This window comes from Oryzias latipes, chromosome 17 (assembly GCF_002234675.1).
Source record: "Oryzias latipes chromosome 17, ASM223467v1".
NCBI classification, from domain to species: domain Eukaryota; kingdom Metazoa; phylum Chordata; class Actinopteri; order Beloniformes; family Adrianichthyidae; genus Oryzias; species Oryzias latipes.
In genome coordinates, this window is record NC_019875.2 from 16,035,955 (window position 1) to 16,048,652 (window position 12,698).

The 12,698-nt window shown below is 43.7% G+C and overlaps 1 protein-coding gene across 2 annotated transcripts in view; it reads right to left on the reverse strand.

Moving 5' to 3' along the window:
• The window catches only part of LOC101173893 (cAMP-specific 3',5'-cyclic phosphodiesterase 4B), a 72,982-nt gene that overhangs the window by 2,146 nt on the left and 58,138 nt on the right, over positions 1-12,698 (reverse strand). For both annotated transcript variants that reach the window (XM_023965353.1, XM_023965355.1), the window contains 9 exons: positions 9,616-9,728; positions 2,903-2,996; positions 1,596-1,795; positions 1,411-1,509; positions 1,153-1,317; positions 809-908; positions 517-671; positions 322-444; positions 53-235 (listed from right to left, as the gene is read on the reverse strand). In XM_023965353.1, coding sequence (XP_023821121.1) covers positions 53-235; positions 322-444; positions 517-671; positions 809-908; positions 1,153-1,317; positions 1,411-1,509; positions 1,596-1,795; positions 2,903-2,996; positions 9,616-9,728 — 1,232 coding nt within the window. The remainder of the gene's footprint in view (positions 1-52; positions 236-321; positions 445-516; positions 672-808; positions 909-1,152; positions 1,318-1,410; positions 1,510-1,595; positions 1,796-2,902; positions 2,997-9,615; positions 9,729-12,698) is intronic.

Below are 12,698 nucleotides of genomic sequence, written 5' to 3' on the forward strand. Positions count from 1 at the left end.
AATTCAACAGCAGATGTTTCTGCACTTTATCTGCACAATCTGTGAAAAGTACCTGAGTCCTCTCCACTGAAGCCGTGTTTTTGTCACACATGGGGCTGATCTCCATCCCCCTCTCCCGCTCTCTGTCTCCCTGATGGAAGAACTCATCCATGATCCGGTCTGTCCACTGCCGGTACAGATCCAGAGGTTTGGTGGGGTTGCTCAGGTCCGCACAGTGGACCATGTTCCGCAGCACCTGGAGAACAATCCCCTCTTCAGTTTTCTGTTGTTTTTTTTTAGCCACATCCAGATGCTTCAGAAGGGAAGAAGATCGCCTCCTACCTGCATCCTGTCTGTGTAGTTGTCCAGCAGCAGCACACCAGAGCTCGTCACCTTCTTGGTCTCCACCATGGTTTTCAGGTTGGCCAGAAGACTCATGTGTTTCGACATGTCGGTTGCCAGAACCTGGAAGACGAAGCCGTTAAGAACTCTGCACGGCCATCGAGACATGCTGGACATTCACAGACGATTCCTCACCATGTCTATGACCATCCTCCGGAGAGTCTGCTTCTGCTTCTTGGTGAGGTTCTGGAAAATGTCGCAGTTTTCCTCCTGCAGCAGTTTGAAGCCCACAGCCAAGTGGTGGTTCTCCAGGACTGACTCATCGTTGTACATCAGAGCCAGCTCAGAGTCTAACACGGAAGAGAAAACGCCATCAGACAGGGTTTTAGCTTCATAAATTCAGTAAGACTACCATAAAAACGACTACAATTCTTGCTTTTAAATCTAATTTAAACAAAGTGGATCTCTGTCCGGTTAGAAGACTCACTGGTGTTGATGAGGAACTGGTTGGAAACTCCTGGGTGATCTACATCATGAATGGCTGCAGCAAAAATGGCTGCCAAGATCTCCAAATCAGTGAAGACAGCCTGTGGTTTGACAGAAAGAGAAAAAGAGATGAGTCTCTGAATGAATAATGTGAAGAAAAGAAGGTAACGCATCAGACAACAGGTCACGCCATGCTCTTTTGTAATGCCGTGGTGACGCCTCATTAAAGCACAATGGCGGTTTGACGAACAGTTGTGGTGGAACTGAATCTGACCTTTGTCACTACAGTTGACATTATAGAGGCAGAACATCACGTCATGTGAAACGGTGCTTTCAGCGACTTACATCCAAAGCGGGCGTGGACAGGAGTATGTGGGTGGACTGGGCCACGTCTGCAGCGTGGAGGCTGTTGTGGTACGCCACGTCTGAGTGATAGTGGCTCTCCAGGGTTAGCATGAACGTCACAAACGTGTCGGTTGGAATCTTAAACGTTCTCATTAGGTCTCGCTCCTGTGTGGCAAAGACAATGAGAAAAAATGAGGAAAGCTGGCCTCAGCACGCAGCCAAACCAGGCAGGTGGAGATCACTTGGCAACTAACTGACCTGAAAGATGCTGTACATGATGCACGTGAGCGGCCGGTTGTGGGAATGCTCCGCCACTCTGAAGATATTCAGCCCCCACTTGTTGATGTCCTCCAGGTCCTGTCAATGAGGTCGGAGGGTTAAACACCACCATCTGACACCGTCAGGCTTTCCTCCTTCATGCAGGGAGTATATCCGACACCCACCTTCGACAGCAGCTCCTCCTGGTCCGTCTTGACCCCGAAGCGGTTTGTGCTCCCACCGGTGATGCTGGAGGCATTGCTGACCTTCTTCACCCCGCTGATCTGTGTCATCATCCCTCCCGGCTGTTGCTGCTGGCCCTGCCTCCTCTTCCTCTCCCTCGACTTCTGAACCGGACATGGAAGCTCCAGCTCGTTCTGCTTGTCTGTGGAAAACAGTTGAGCTGATTACACTGAAATAAAACATGGTTATTTTGTAAAATTGCAAACTAAGAGAATAGATAAAAGTGAAAATCCCCTTTTAATGATCCAATCACAAAGGTAATATCACCACAAAGTTAAAGGTCAAGAAGCACAAATGAGTTGTTCTGGCCATTAAGCAATATTCCAGCAGTGCGTGCATTCATTCTTAGAAACTGCACAGTTTTGTAAAAACAATTCAAAGAATCGTGGGACGAGGGTTCGTCTTCTGTGTTTAGAGGAGGTGATTAAGTCTTCCTGCGTGCTCAGTGACATTTAGCAAGCACCATAAACAACGTCAGTATGAACGAGACCGAAACTCCCACTGTCTGTGTTTGTGCGCCATTTGTGCCGCAGTGAGAAAAAAAACCCATCTCAGCTGCATCCTCCACAAAGCACAGGAGAATGATTTCACTCCACCTGACAGGTGTTAGATGCAGCACAGACAACAAAAACCGCCAAGCTTCAAAGGCGCCGCTGCTATTGTTGCCCTCCTAAAGCAGCTCACTGCACCACTTTGATTGTTAGAAGAGATTTCTGTTGTGCACCCTGCACCACACCTCCCCGTGTTTTTCTCTGTTTCTACAATTATGTTGCAGATTCTTCCTTTTACACACAGCTCGGGTTAAGATGGATGAATGTTTGGAGGCAGGCTTGGATGGTAGGCAACCGCAGGGGTAAAGTGGATGACTGCTTTTGCAGGCTGCCTGGCAGTGAGTCACGAAATGCTTTGGGGCTTTTAAAGCCAAGGAAACACTGCTGTCCTCTTGATGAATAATGCAGCTTCTGTCTGGACCTCGTGGCACTGCATGCAGTCATAACTGCTCCCCCCCTGCACTCATCGCTCCTGATCCCTCCAGAGGGAAGCCTTCCCTCCTCCCCTCGCATATCTCTGCAGTGAGAGTGAGGGGACTCTGTTTCGTATCCATACCAGATTAGACTGGTTTCAAAGCGGCGCTGCAGATTGACTGAGTTTATCTGGTGTTTGGCACATGCTGGGGGTAACCTTCCTAATCCTCGATGCCGACTGACTTTGCAGTTCCGTTTTGATGTTCTCCTGCTGCAGTGCTTACCTAAGAAGGTGTTGGAGATGTACTCAGACACTTGGTTGCCTGAGCGGCTCATTTCTGACAGGTGGCTCAGTTCCCGGTTCAGCATCCTCTTGAACTGTAAGAAAACAAGGACGCATAAGAGCTACAGCAAATATCCAAAAGGGGGCTCTTTAAAGAGGGAAATAACTCGTGTTTTTGTATGAAGCAACAATCAGCAACAATATACAAAAAATTGTATCCTGTTTTTTAAGCATCTTTGCGCTAAGGAGGTAAAATACTGCAATGTGCATCTTCCAGTGTAAACAAATGAGGCCAATGCAACACAACAAAATCTCACTGTGCGATTTTTAAATGACAAATCATTGACCAGAGAGAGCACACACACACAAACACACACACACACACACACACATAGATATGATCTCCAAGGTTCCTATTATATCAGTTGTCCTCTGGGACACACCTTAATGTATCCCCAGGACACAGAGAATAGGTAGTTGGCCTCAGGCATGGTGCTGAGCTGTCTTGAGCCCCTGGTGCTCCCCAGCAGAAGCAGTGAGTGCTCCTCTCTGAGTGGATCCCCAAGGCTGAGCTCAGCCCCGCAGCCTGAAGCTCCAGGCGCCACCGAATCACAGCCGACTGCGGTAAAAAAAAAAAATGGCCCAGACGCAGTCTTTGGAGAAGGGCTGCGCTGGAGCCCCTACATCTCCAGCCAAACGCGCCTCCTCCCAGCTCAGACCATTGTTCTCAAGGATCGCAGGCCAACAGCGAGTGATGGAATCCCCCCCTAGATGCAATCGGTATTTCCTTTCTTTCCACGGCGGTTTTGGCTCCCTCCGTCCTGTCCGTCTAAGCCCCCATCTGTCACCACCCAAGCCCTATCCAGCGACATGCAGAGATGGAGGCGACGGGGTTATCCAGATTCTCCGAGCCCAGATGTAACACGGCAGGGAGAGAAAGAGGAAAGCAGGAATGATGCAAGGTGGAGGAGAGGAGGGGGTGTGTGTGAGTCCCCTATGGCAGATAGACTCTTTCTCTCTTTGCCCACCCCACCCCCCCCCTCGCTGAGAACAGCACTGCAGAAAAGCAGAGCTTGGAGAATCCCCTACATCTTTTTCTCTCGCTTTCTAGCCATTTCTCCTCACTCCCATTGCAAGTCCCCCCTCCCACCATGTATTCCACCCCCTTGATCTTCACACTCTCTCCCTTGCTCAGTAATGCAGAACAGATGCGATGCATACTGCGCAATGTGAGGCTTCAGACATCCCAGCGTTATTGTTACTTAAATCAAAATGTAAGAAAACGATGCTTAAATCTTCACATCTGAAATGATTTCAACACCTTTAGTTTGAATCATGAAGGTTTGCACAGCGGCCCAAAGACCCTTTAATGCTCCGTTACCCCACTGCATACTAACCTGAACACCTTAGCAACAGAGGGAAAAGCCCCCCCCCCATCCCGGTGGTGTCCCAGCTCTAAATATACTGCATCCTATTTCATCCATAGTAACACGACAGCCCATATAACCAAACACAACGCAGCTGAAAGATCCAGTGAATCAGATAAAAATCTGTCACAATTACAACCTGCTTTTAGAAAAGGAAGCACTTTTTCATTTGAGTGCCATAGATTTAAATGGGAAAGGAAGTTAAAGGTGATTATCTACCTTTATCTTTAGTTCTCAATGATTTTATTAAAATGAAAAAAGGAGGGGGGGGGGGGGCAGGAACTTTTGACTTACTGAAAGTTGATCATTTCCTCATTCTCTCTACTTTTCTTTTTGGTTCATACTCAACACGAACATCTGGCCTGCCTAGTTTGCAGATTGCTAACATCCGCATAACTTTTAAACTCAAATGCAAATTTTTTTTTTTACAACTTGCAGAAATAGAAACAAGATGCTTTAGGCTTGCCTTAAAAAATATAATAAAATAGGAGACAGCTTTACTTGAAGTCAAACTGGAGAAGCTTTGATAGACTCTGCACATCGTTTGATGAAGACAAAGAACACAACTGGAACTTCAGTCAGAGAGGTTCATGTGGTTCATCTAAAGAGTTACGGCGCTCGCTGGTGACACGAGTAGAGAGCAGATTACTCAATCCATGACATGAACTCATGCATCCTTTTACGTGAGCAAGTTTTCACATCCACGCACTCTGCTTTGCAAGAGAAGTTACAGCAACATCACACAAAGGCTAAACATTTCCCAGATTATCAAATCACCAGCCAGAGTCTACAGCCTGTACACTTAGACTGATTTCTTTTAGATTTTCATTTAGAAATTAAATTATAAAACCACAATCTTTACCAAAAAAGATAAACCAATGCGGTGCAAAAATCTGAGCCAAAAAAATGTTACAAAAATACTAAACTCTCTCTTTTGACTACAGTTTCTTTTTGGATATAATAAGTAAGGCTAAGAAAACACTTTAAAGATGTTTCTTCGCATGTAAAGAACATATAACTGAACTAAAAACCCACCTTTTTCCAGTTAGCAAGCATTTTAAAGGTTGTCTCCTGCTTTTCAGAACAACATAATCCCATTGTCACTCAGCAAAAACCAAAAGCAGCACACAAAAAAATGAAATCCCGTCAAGGTTTGATAGCATCAACAGATTAGGCTGTCTTCTTCCTTCTCTTTATTGACTGGTGTGGCATCGGGGAGGAGATGTAAAGCAACAAAGCCGACTGACTAACTGGCTTACAAAGTTTAACAAGACACCCTGTGGCTCCTCCCATGAAAACAGGCCCGAGCTCGTTCCTCCACCTACTTCCCCTTTTACACAGAAATTCTCACCAAAACCCATCCTTCCTAGCAAATGCCTCAGGCACCAACCTCTTGGCATGCTTGAATTTATCATCAAAAAGTCCCGGAAAACAAGTTCAGTAGCTTATATTTCTAGTTTGGGAAAAACACAACTTGAATAATCGCAGTTCCTTGGGGAGCAGTCAGAACATCTTACTCCACTATGACCCAAAGTTGCTGTGATAGAAAAGAGAAGAAACAGGCTGACATCATAGCACAACGCCACAGCTGTGAAATCTTGCAAAAGCCCAAAGTGAGCCAATGGGACCTCTGTCCCATCTGTAGCTGTTTACAATGTCAACACACTGTGGATGATGATGCTCTCACAGTTTAGCAACAGTCAAAAGCCTAGACTTCCTAGAAGGTGTTGATCAACTGTACTCTAGAAGAGTTACAGTGGAAACACATTTCATGCTGGCAGTCCTCACTTGACTTATTTTTCCGATGGAAATGACAGAGGCCAGCCTTTTAATTGCCATTAAGCGCTGCAGCAGTTGTCTGATCTCCACACGACCCTCTCCGTTCAAATGGAACGGCAACTCTATGATTTGATGTCCATTATAGCCGCTGAAGCTGGAGGCCCGCAGCCCCATCTGTTTCAAGCATTTTGTCATTCTTTCCCCTCCAAGGATGGCGGCGCTTCAAAGTTTTGAGTGACCACACATGAGGTAAAGTTTCCTACTAGCTTGTCTTGTGCTTAGAGCCACGCTTGCACTCTAACCCACAACCCAGCAAGCTCTGCTAGCTGGACTCTGATTGCAGTGTTTGTTCAAGGCTGGTACCAGCTTTTGGGTGGAAGTGTGGCCAGGCTAATGACAGCGAGAGGCAGGGAGCAGCTCTCCACTCTTAGGTCACTGTGACCGCGCGGGCGGTTAGCAGAGTGTGTGGTCCCCGTGGCCCCCGGACACACCTGTACCCTCGGAGGCTGAAAACTGAGACACCTTGGGTTTGATTGTGGGTTCAATTGCCTCCTCTGGATTGGAAAAAGGAGGGCTGTTTGTCAAAGCTCATGGCAAAAACCTGCAGATGCTGCCTTTGTAGTTAAAAAAATATAGAAAATGTCCAAGTCGATGTAATGTTACCACAGAGCAAGAACATCTTTTGTTCTAGCTTGTTGCACAACTTTTTAGGACATTGATGAAAGTGTAACCCGATAAACTGTTGACCTTCTGAAATGAGCGCTGGTCAACAATGGCATGTCCGTCCTTAAGAGGAAGGCCTCATGCTTATTGTCTCGCCAGTCCCAATGATGTAGTGGCCTTTCAAGGCGATACCTGGTCAGAGCATTGCTATTGTTGTCTGGCACCCAGTGAGCAGAGCAGGAGGAGGAGGAGGCACAGGAAATAAAGAGACAGGAAACTGGTGTCACGGTCACAGTCACACATCACGCACCAACAACATCCTTCATGAGTCTGATCCTCCCTCAGACCGCAGAGTAGAAAACAGACGGAAACGGACACCCGGGGTGTTTACAGTCTAACTCCGCCTTGGAGTCACCACTGTCTGTGCGGAGGTTGAAAAAGAGCCTTGCAGCATACACTAATTTGGCTGGACTGGACAAATTTAATCCACAAAAAAAGAAAACGTTTGGAACATTGAAGAAAAACGGAGATAAAAAGAATCAAATGGAAACCTCCCTCTGATTCGTCTCAGAGAAAAACCCAAAATTGTGAACACAATGCAGAAGGAAGTCTCCAAATGATTGAATATTTACATTTTGGATTGAGATCTAGTGAAGCTGCTCATGCAATAGGGGACGGACAGTTTTGAGGATGCTAAAAAAATGCAATAAAATAAAATAAAATAAAAAACGTCACAAAGTCGTAACTGGTTTCTCAAGCCCATCTCAAAATGTTCTTACTTTGATGTGCATGAATCCAAAAGATAAAATAAAATAAAAAATACCAATAATGAGTGAGCTAAGATTATGACTGAGATCAGAATTTGAGATTCCTGTAGCACACGAGTGTTTTGGCACGTAAGAACTGCAGCTATAATGCGTTTCATCTTGGTTTAGTTGCATGTTCATCGTTTCCATGACAACAGCAGTTAAAAAGCATCCTATCAGATAACTTGAAATATTAAACAATGATGCAGTTTTGCGTGGTGCTTTTCCTTCTTCTATAGTGATGCAGATATTTTCTATAGGATGCTTGTGCATAACTGGAATCCCTCAGTAACAAACAGTAAAAAAAAGGAACATAAACATTCGTCCAAATTAAACTTAAGTTAGCTGAACATCATTTCTATTTTTAAGATGTTTTCTTTAATATGACTCATGAATGCTCAAACTTTATGAGGACCAATACTTTTAGCTGATGACCCCAAAAGATTGTGGCCACTCAGCTAATGGGATTTGCTCAGGTAAATATAATACAGATGATTAAATCGTTTTAATTAATTTATCCAGCATGTTTTTGTAAATAAAATGCAAAAAAGTCGTGAGGCTTTATCATACATTAAGTCTTACAGACTTGCTATGAAGATGGAGGCTTGTTTGTTTATAGATATTTTTACAATAGTCGGGTACTATATCATTGCATTTTGGATAACTGATTAACTTGAAGAAACATTTATATGATTAAGCTTTCCATTATGGTAGCATTTGTAGAGTCTCTCAAAGCTTTATTCAATGATTGACTCGCACAGCAATAACATAAGCCCCGTGACCTTGTTTATTCAGGAGCTTTAATATGAATACTGAGAAGGAATGTGATATTGACATCCAGGAAGGCTAATCTAGAGTTATTTTTGTTTATTCTTGACTTAGGTCAAGTTTTTTCCCCCCGCACACACTTTAGTAGATTTTGTTTTACTTTGAATTTAAAGTTAAACATATGTTCTATAATAACAGCTTACCCTAAAACAAAATTTGTGGAATTTTTCATTTTTCCATTTTAATTTCTGCTTCAGGTTGTGGTCATTTGATCAAACTAAAGAAAACAAAATCAATGGAAGCAGGTTCAATTAAATTAAAGTTAAAGTTGCACACTTTTTACTCAGTAGCTGTCATGACAATAAATAACTGATTCTGAAATGTTGCAGACTATCCAAACCCTAATTCATGTATGCAACCTCTAAAATACATTTTTTTAACATGACTTGCACCAATCCCTTGTATCAAAAGCATGTGCAGTGTCTGGCTTATTTAAACGAACTTTGTAATTATTCCGCATTTACAGTACACCTTTGACAGCCCAGTGGGATAAACAATGAGACCCCAGTTCTACAGACTTCCAACTCATGTTACTTTCATTTTTGGGAACTTGTTCATCCCTCATGTAAAACATCTGTTTTTTTTTTTTCTTTCGTCTCGTTTCGTCCTTTCATTTCCTTTCTCACTTCAGAATACAAAAGAACCCATATGAATTTGACAGCTTGCGTATCATAGTACCATAGAAGCATTGCTGCTTTGCAAGTGCGTCAGAGAGGCGGCAATCATTTACATTCTGCACGCTCTGTGCAAATGGACAACCACAGCTTTACACGAGTGTCCAGAACTCCCAGGAAATTATAACCTACAGAAGTCATAATCATGTCAGAGTCGGCCTAGATAATCTGAACCTTACTTTCTGACTGCTTCCACACTATCGACACGTTGTGTTCTATTGTTTGCAGCGCTCGATTAACCTGGTTCATCTTGGTTGGGCAGACGTGACATCATGTCGTTTTGTACAGAGATTGTGGAAGATCTTATCGATAAAGCTTAGAAATTGATACAGTCAGACACACATTGAAAACATGGCAATGAAATGCAAGCTTTGTAAAGTTGATTGTAAGTTTATAAAACCATGCATACTTGTGACAACATTTTTAAATGTGGCAAAAGTAGTGTATGTAAAAAGATTTTCCTAAAGCCACAATGCTGAAAAATTGGATGCTGCATCAGTCACATTTGCATGTATTATCCAGCTCCTGTTGCCTTACCTTATTTGAAGCCATGTCGCTAACGGACCTGTAGGTTTGAATGGTCTCCAGCTGGTCCAAACACCAGTCCAGTTCCTCCATGGTCTCCATGGCCAGCTTCTGATAGGATTCATCTGCCAACAGGCACACGGACATGTAATCAGGCCTGAGCGGATCCATGTCCGCGCTTGAGCCCCCAGACACCACGCGCTGCTGCCCGAGGGTCCCAGGGTGGCTCGGACGTCTGGGGGACTGGCATGCAGGACATCCGGAAGGAGCAGGGGGGTAGGAGGAGGAGTGCACACAGAGCTCCTTCATGCTGCAACGCTCCGCCACCTCAGAAAGTTCAGAGAAATCTCAGACAAACTAATAGTTAGTTTGCCGACTTCTTCCCCCCCCCCGGTCTCTGTAGCCTCTTTCTCTGCTTGCCCCTTCATTCCCTCGCTCTGTCTGCTCCGCAGAGCCCCCTCCCACTTTGTCTGGTTCCCCCACCCTCCATCCGATACTCTCTCATTAACTTACCCTTTCCTCAGTCCCATTCTGTAGAATAAGTGGCGTGCGAGGCAAATTCTTGCCCTCTGCTGCTGTCGACTGACCCCCTCCTCCCTAAAGTAAACTTAATGCAATTTAAATTTAATGCAAAAAAACATAAATGTACTTTCTTTTCATAACTGGAAAGCCTTTTTGACTGACTTTTCCACTGGCAGCAGTTTTTGTCTAAAGACGTCTTATAGGCTGTTGTTTAAAGAAGTGAAGCCCAGCTCACATCACACCACTCCTTCCCCACAAACGGCCTTTTTTTCTCTATGTGGGAGCAAAAAAAATGTAACAAACACTAAATTTTGTGTTTACATAAGCAACACGAGAGGCAAATTTTGACTCCCCTAACTGAGTGAAGGCCAGGCGAGGTCTTCACTGCGAGCCAAAGAAACCAAAGCACTTCCTCCTTGACCCTGAACATATAAAAAACATGGAGTGGAGTCGCTGAGCGGAGTGGCCGCTGAAGGTTAAAGCAAGTGAATTTTGTTACAAAAAAACAAAAAAATTGCTGCTGCGGTTTGCTGGCTTGACATGAAAGCGCACAGCATTTAGAGGAAAAGATGATCATAGGAAAATACAGAATGATAAAACTGCATCACACCGAGGGGGGTTTTGATTACATAAATGTCTGCTCAAAGGGAGCTAATGCTGAATGCATCTGGATCTCCCCACCTTCTGTTTTTAATGGGAAAGACTGATCTCTACTTCATAGGGTTTTACACATGGAAGAAATTTACCCCATATGCTTAACACAACAAGACAGCCAGCATGCCGCTCCCTTACTTACGTCAATATAGTGGATCAAAGAACTTCAAAGTGCTGTGATGGCGCACAGATTTCAAACCACCAGGCTTTAACAAAGCGATGTAATGAGAGTTTAGACATCTAGTTCAGCTCCCATCATTGTCAGTTAACAGAACCACGTGGTGGCAACGGCTCTTCTGGACAAAAAGGAAGGTGAAAGCGAGACTTTTTGAGCACATCTACTTGTATGAAGGCTCTGCCCTCACTTTTTAAATGCTGAAGTCCTGCCATTAGCTCAGTTCAACAGACCAAAATTTCTGCCAAGAAAACGGGACCACATCCCGTCCAATTCCCCAAACATGAGTATATGGAAGAATTAGCCATTTTTTCAACAGGAAAATGGAAGAACATATAAGGGTTGGACAATCCAGATAGACAAAGGTTAAAGCAGTGAATATAATATGTGTTTCCTTTTAATTAAACATGCAGATCTCAGAATAAAACATTGCCGTTTTGGATGTCTGATTGTAATTCATTTGGATCTGCAAGATTGCTGTGAAAGGGTGCTTTATGTACATTCGTGAAAAAATTACGCAAAAGCAAACAACATGGATTGACAGAGAACTGAACCCGTCCGCACCTTTGGTAGATTATAAATCCAGTGCTGTTTCAGTGTCACCACTATTGTGACACACTTTCAATCTGACAAACCTGTTTCCAGACAGCGTGATGTACTTTTCCAGTCTGTCTTTTTCCTTTCTTTTTTAGCGCTAATGCGTTGACCATCTGCTGAAAGCTACACAGAGGACAACAGAGCTCAGTGCAGCAGACAGACTCTGGCTGCCTTTTCCTTTTATCTTTCTCTGCTTTGAGGCCACAAACCGGCTTTTGTGAGAACTTTCTCGCTGCTCTAACGACCAGGTCCATATCCTCTGCTGCCAGTACACCTTCCGCTTACATCCACCTCACACTGCCCCTCTGTGTGTTCTCAACCGACCACTAAACCTGTTTTCCTCTGTTGGATTCAAGCCTAATCTATGCAACGGGACTGTTTCAGTGCACAGCACAAACTTTTGTGGGTGAAAAAGAGTTTATCTTGTTTACAAAAGAAGAAATGAGAGAAAAAAAGTAGAACTGTAAAATACCTGATGGAGTTATGATTGCGTGATAATTGTCAAAATAGACAGATAACAACAAATAAAATCTTTGAAGTCCCTATTGACAGACAGGAATGAGGGGCAGAGCATTCAGATATCAGGCTCATCGTTTCCATGTCTCAGTCTTGTAAGCAGGAACCATCTTTGGGATTAGAGTCAGAACTTTAGCTAAGGTTGGCCTGGGTGACCCAGAGTCATGTCTTCAGAAATGCTGCAATAGACTTAGACTTTTGGGGGTCGTAGGATGGATCTGGTGTTTTTCCTCTCATTCCTCACTGTAGATCATTCACCTGACTGTTTTCTTTCCAATCCTATGAATAATTTTGGAATTGTTGAAATAACTAACTTCTCTTACTTACGTCCAGTGAGGGATTTTCCAGTGTTTTTCTGTTTGTTTAGGTCTTTCTTGTTTCTCTTTACCCCCACTCTGTCAGATGGATGCACTTATTAAGTATGGCCCAACTGAAAAATGATTAAGTCAGTTGGTTACATACATTAGCCAATTCTAAAATACAGATCAGATGATTTTGTATAAAACGACCAAGTTATTAACTTAAAGCCCACTCCAATCATCTTTTGCTTTATTTTCAAAGCATTCCCAATTGTCTTTGAATCATAATTATATTGTTTTTAGACAAAATCAAAAAACCTGTGTGGTTTTTT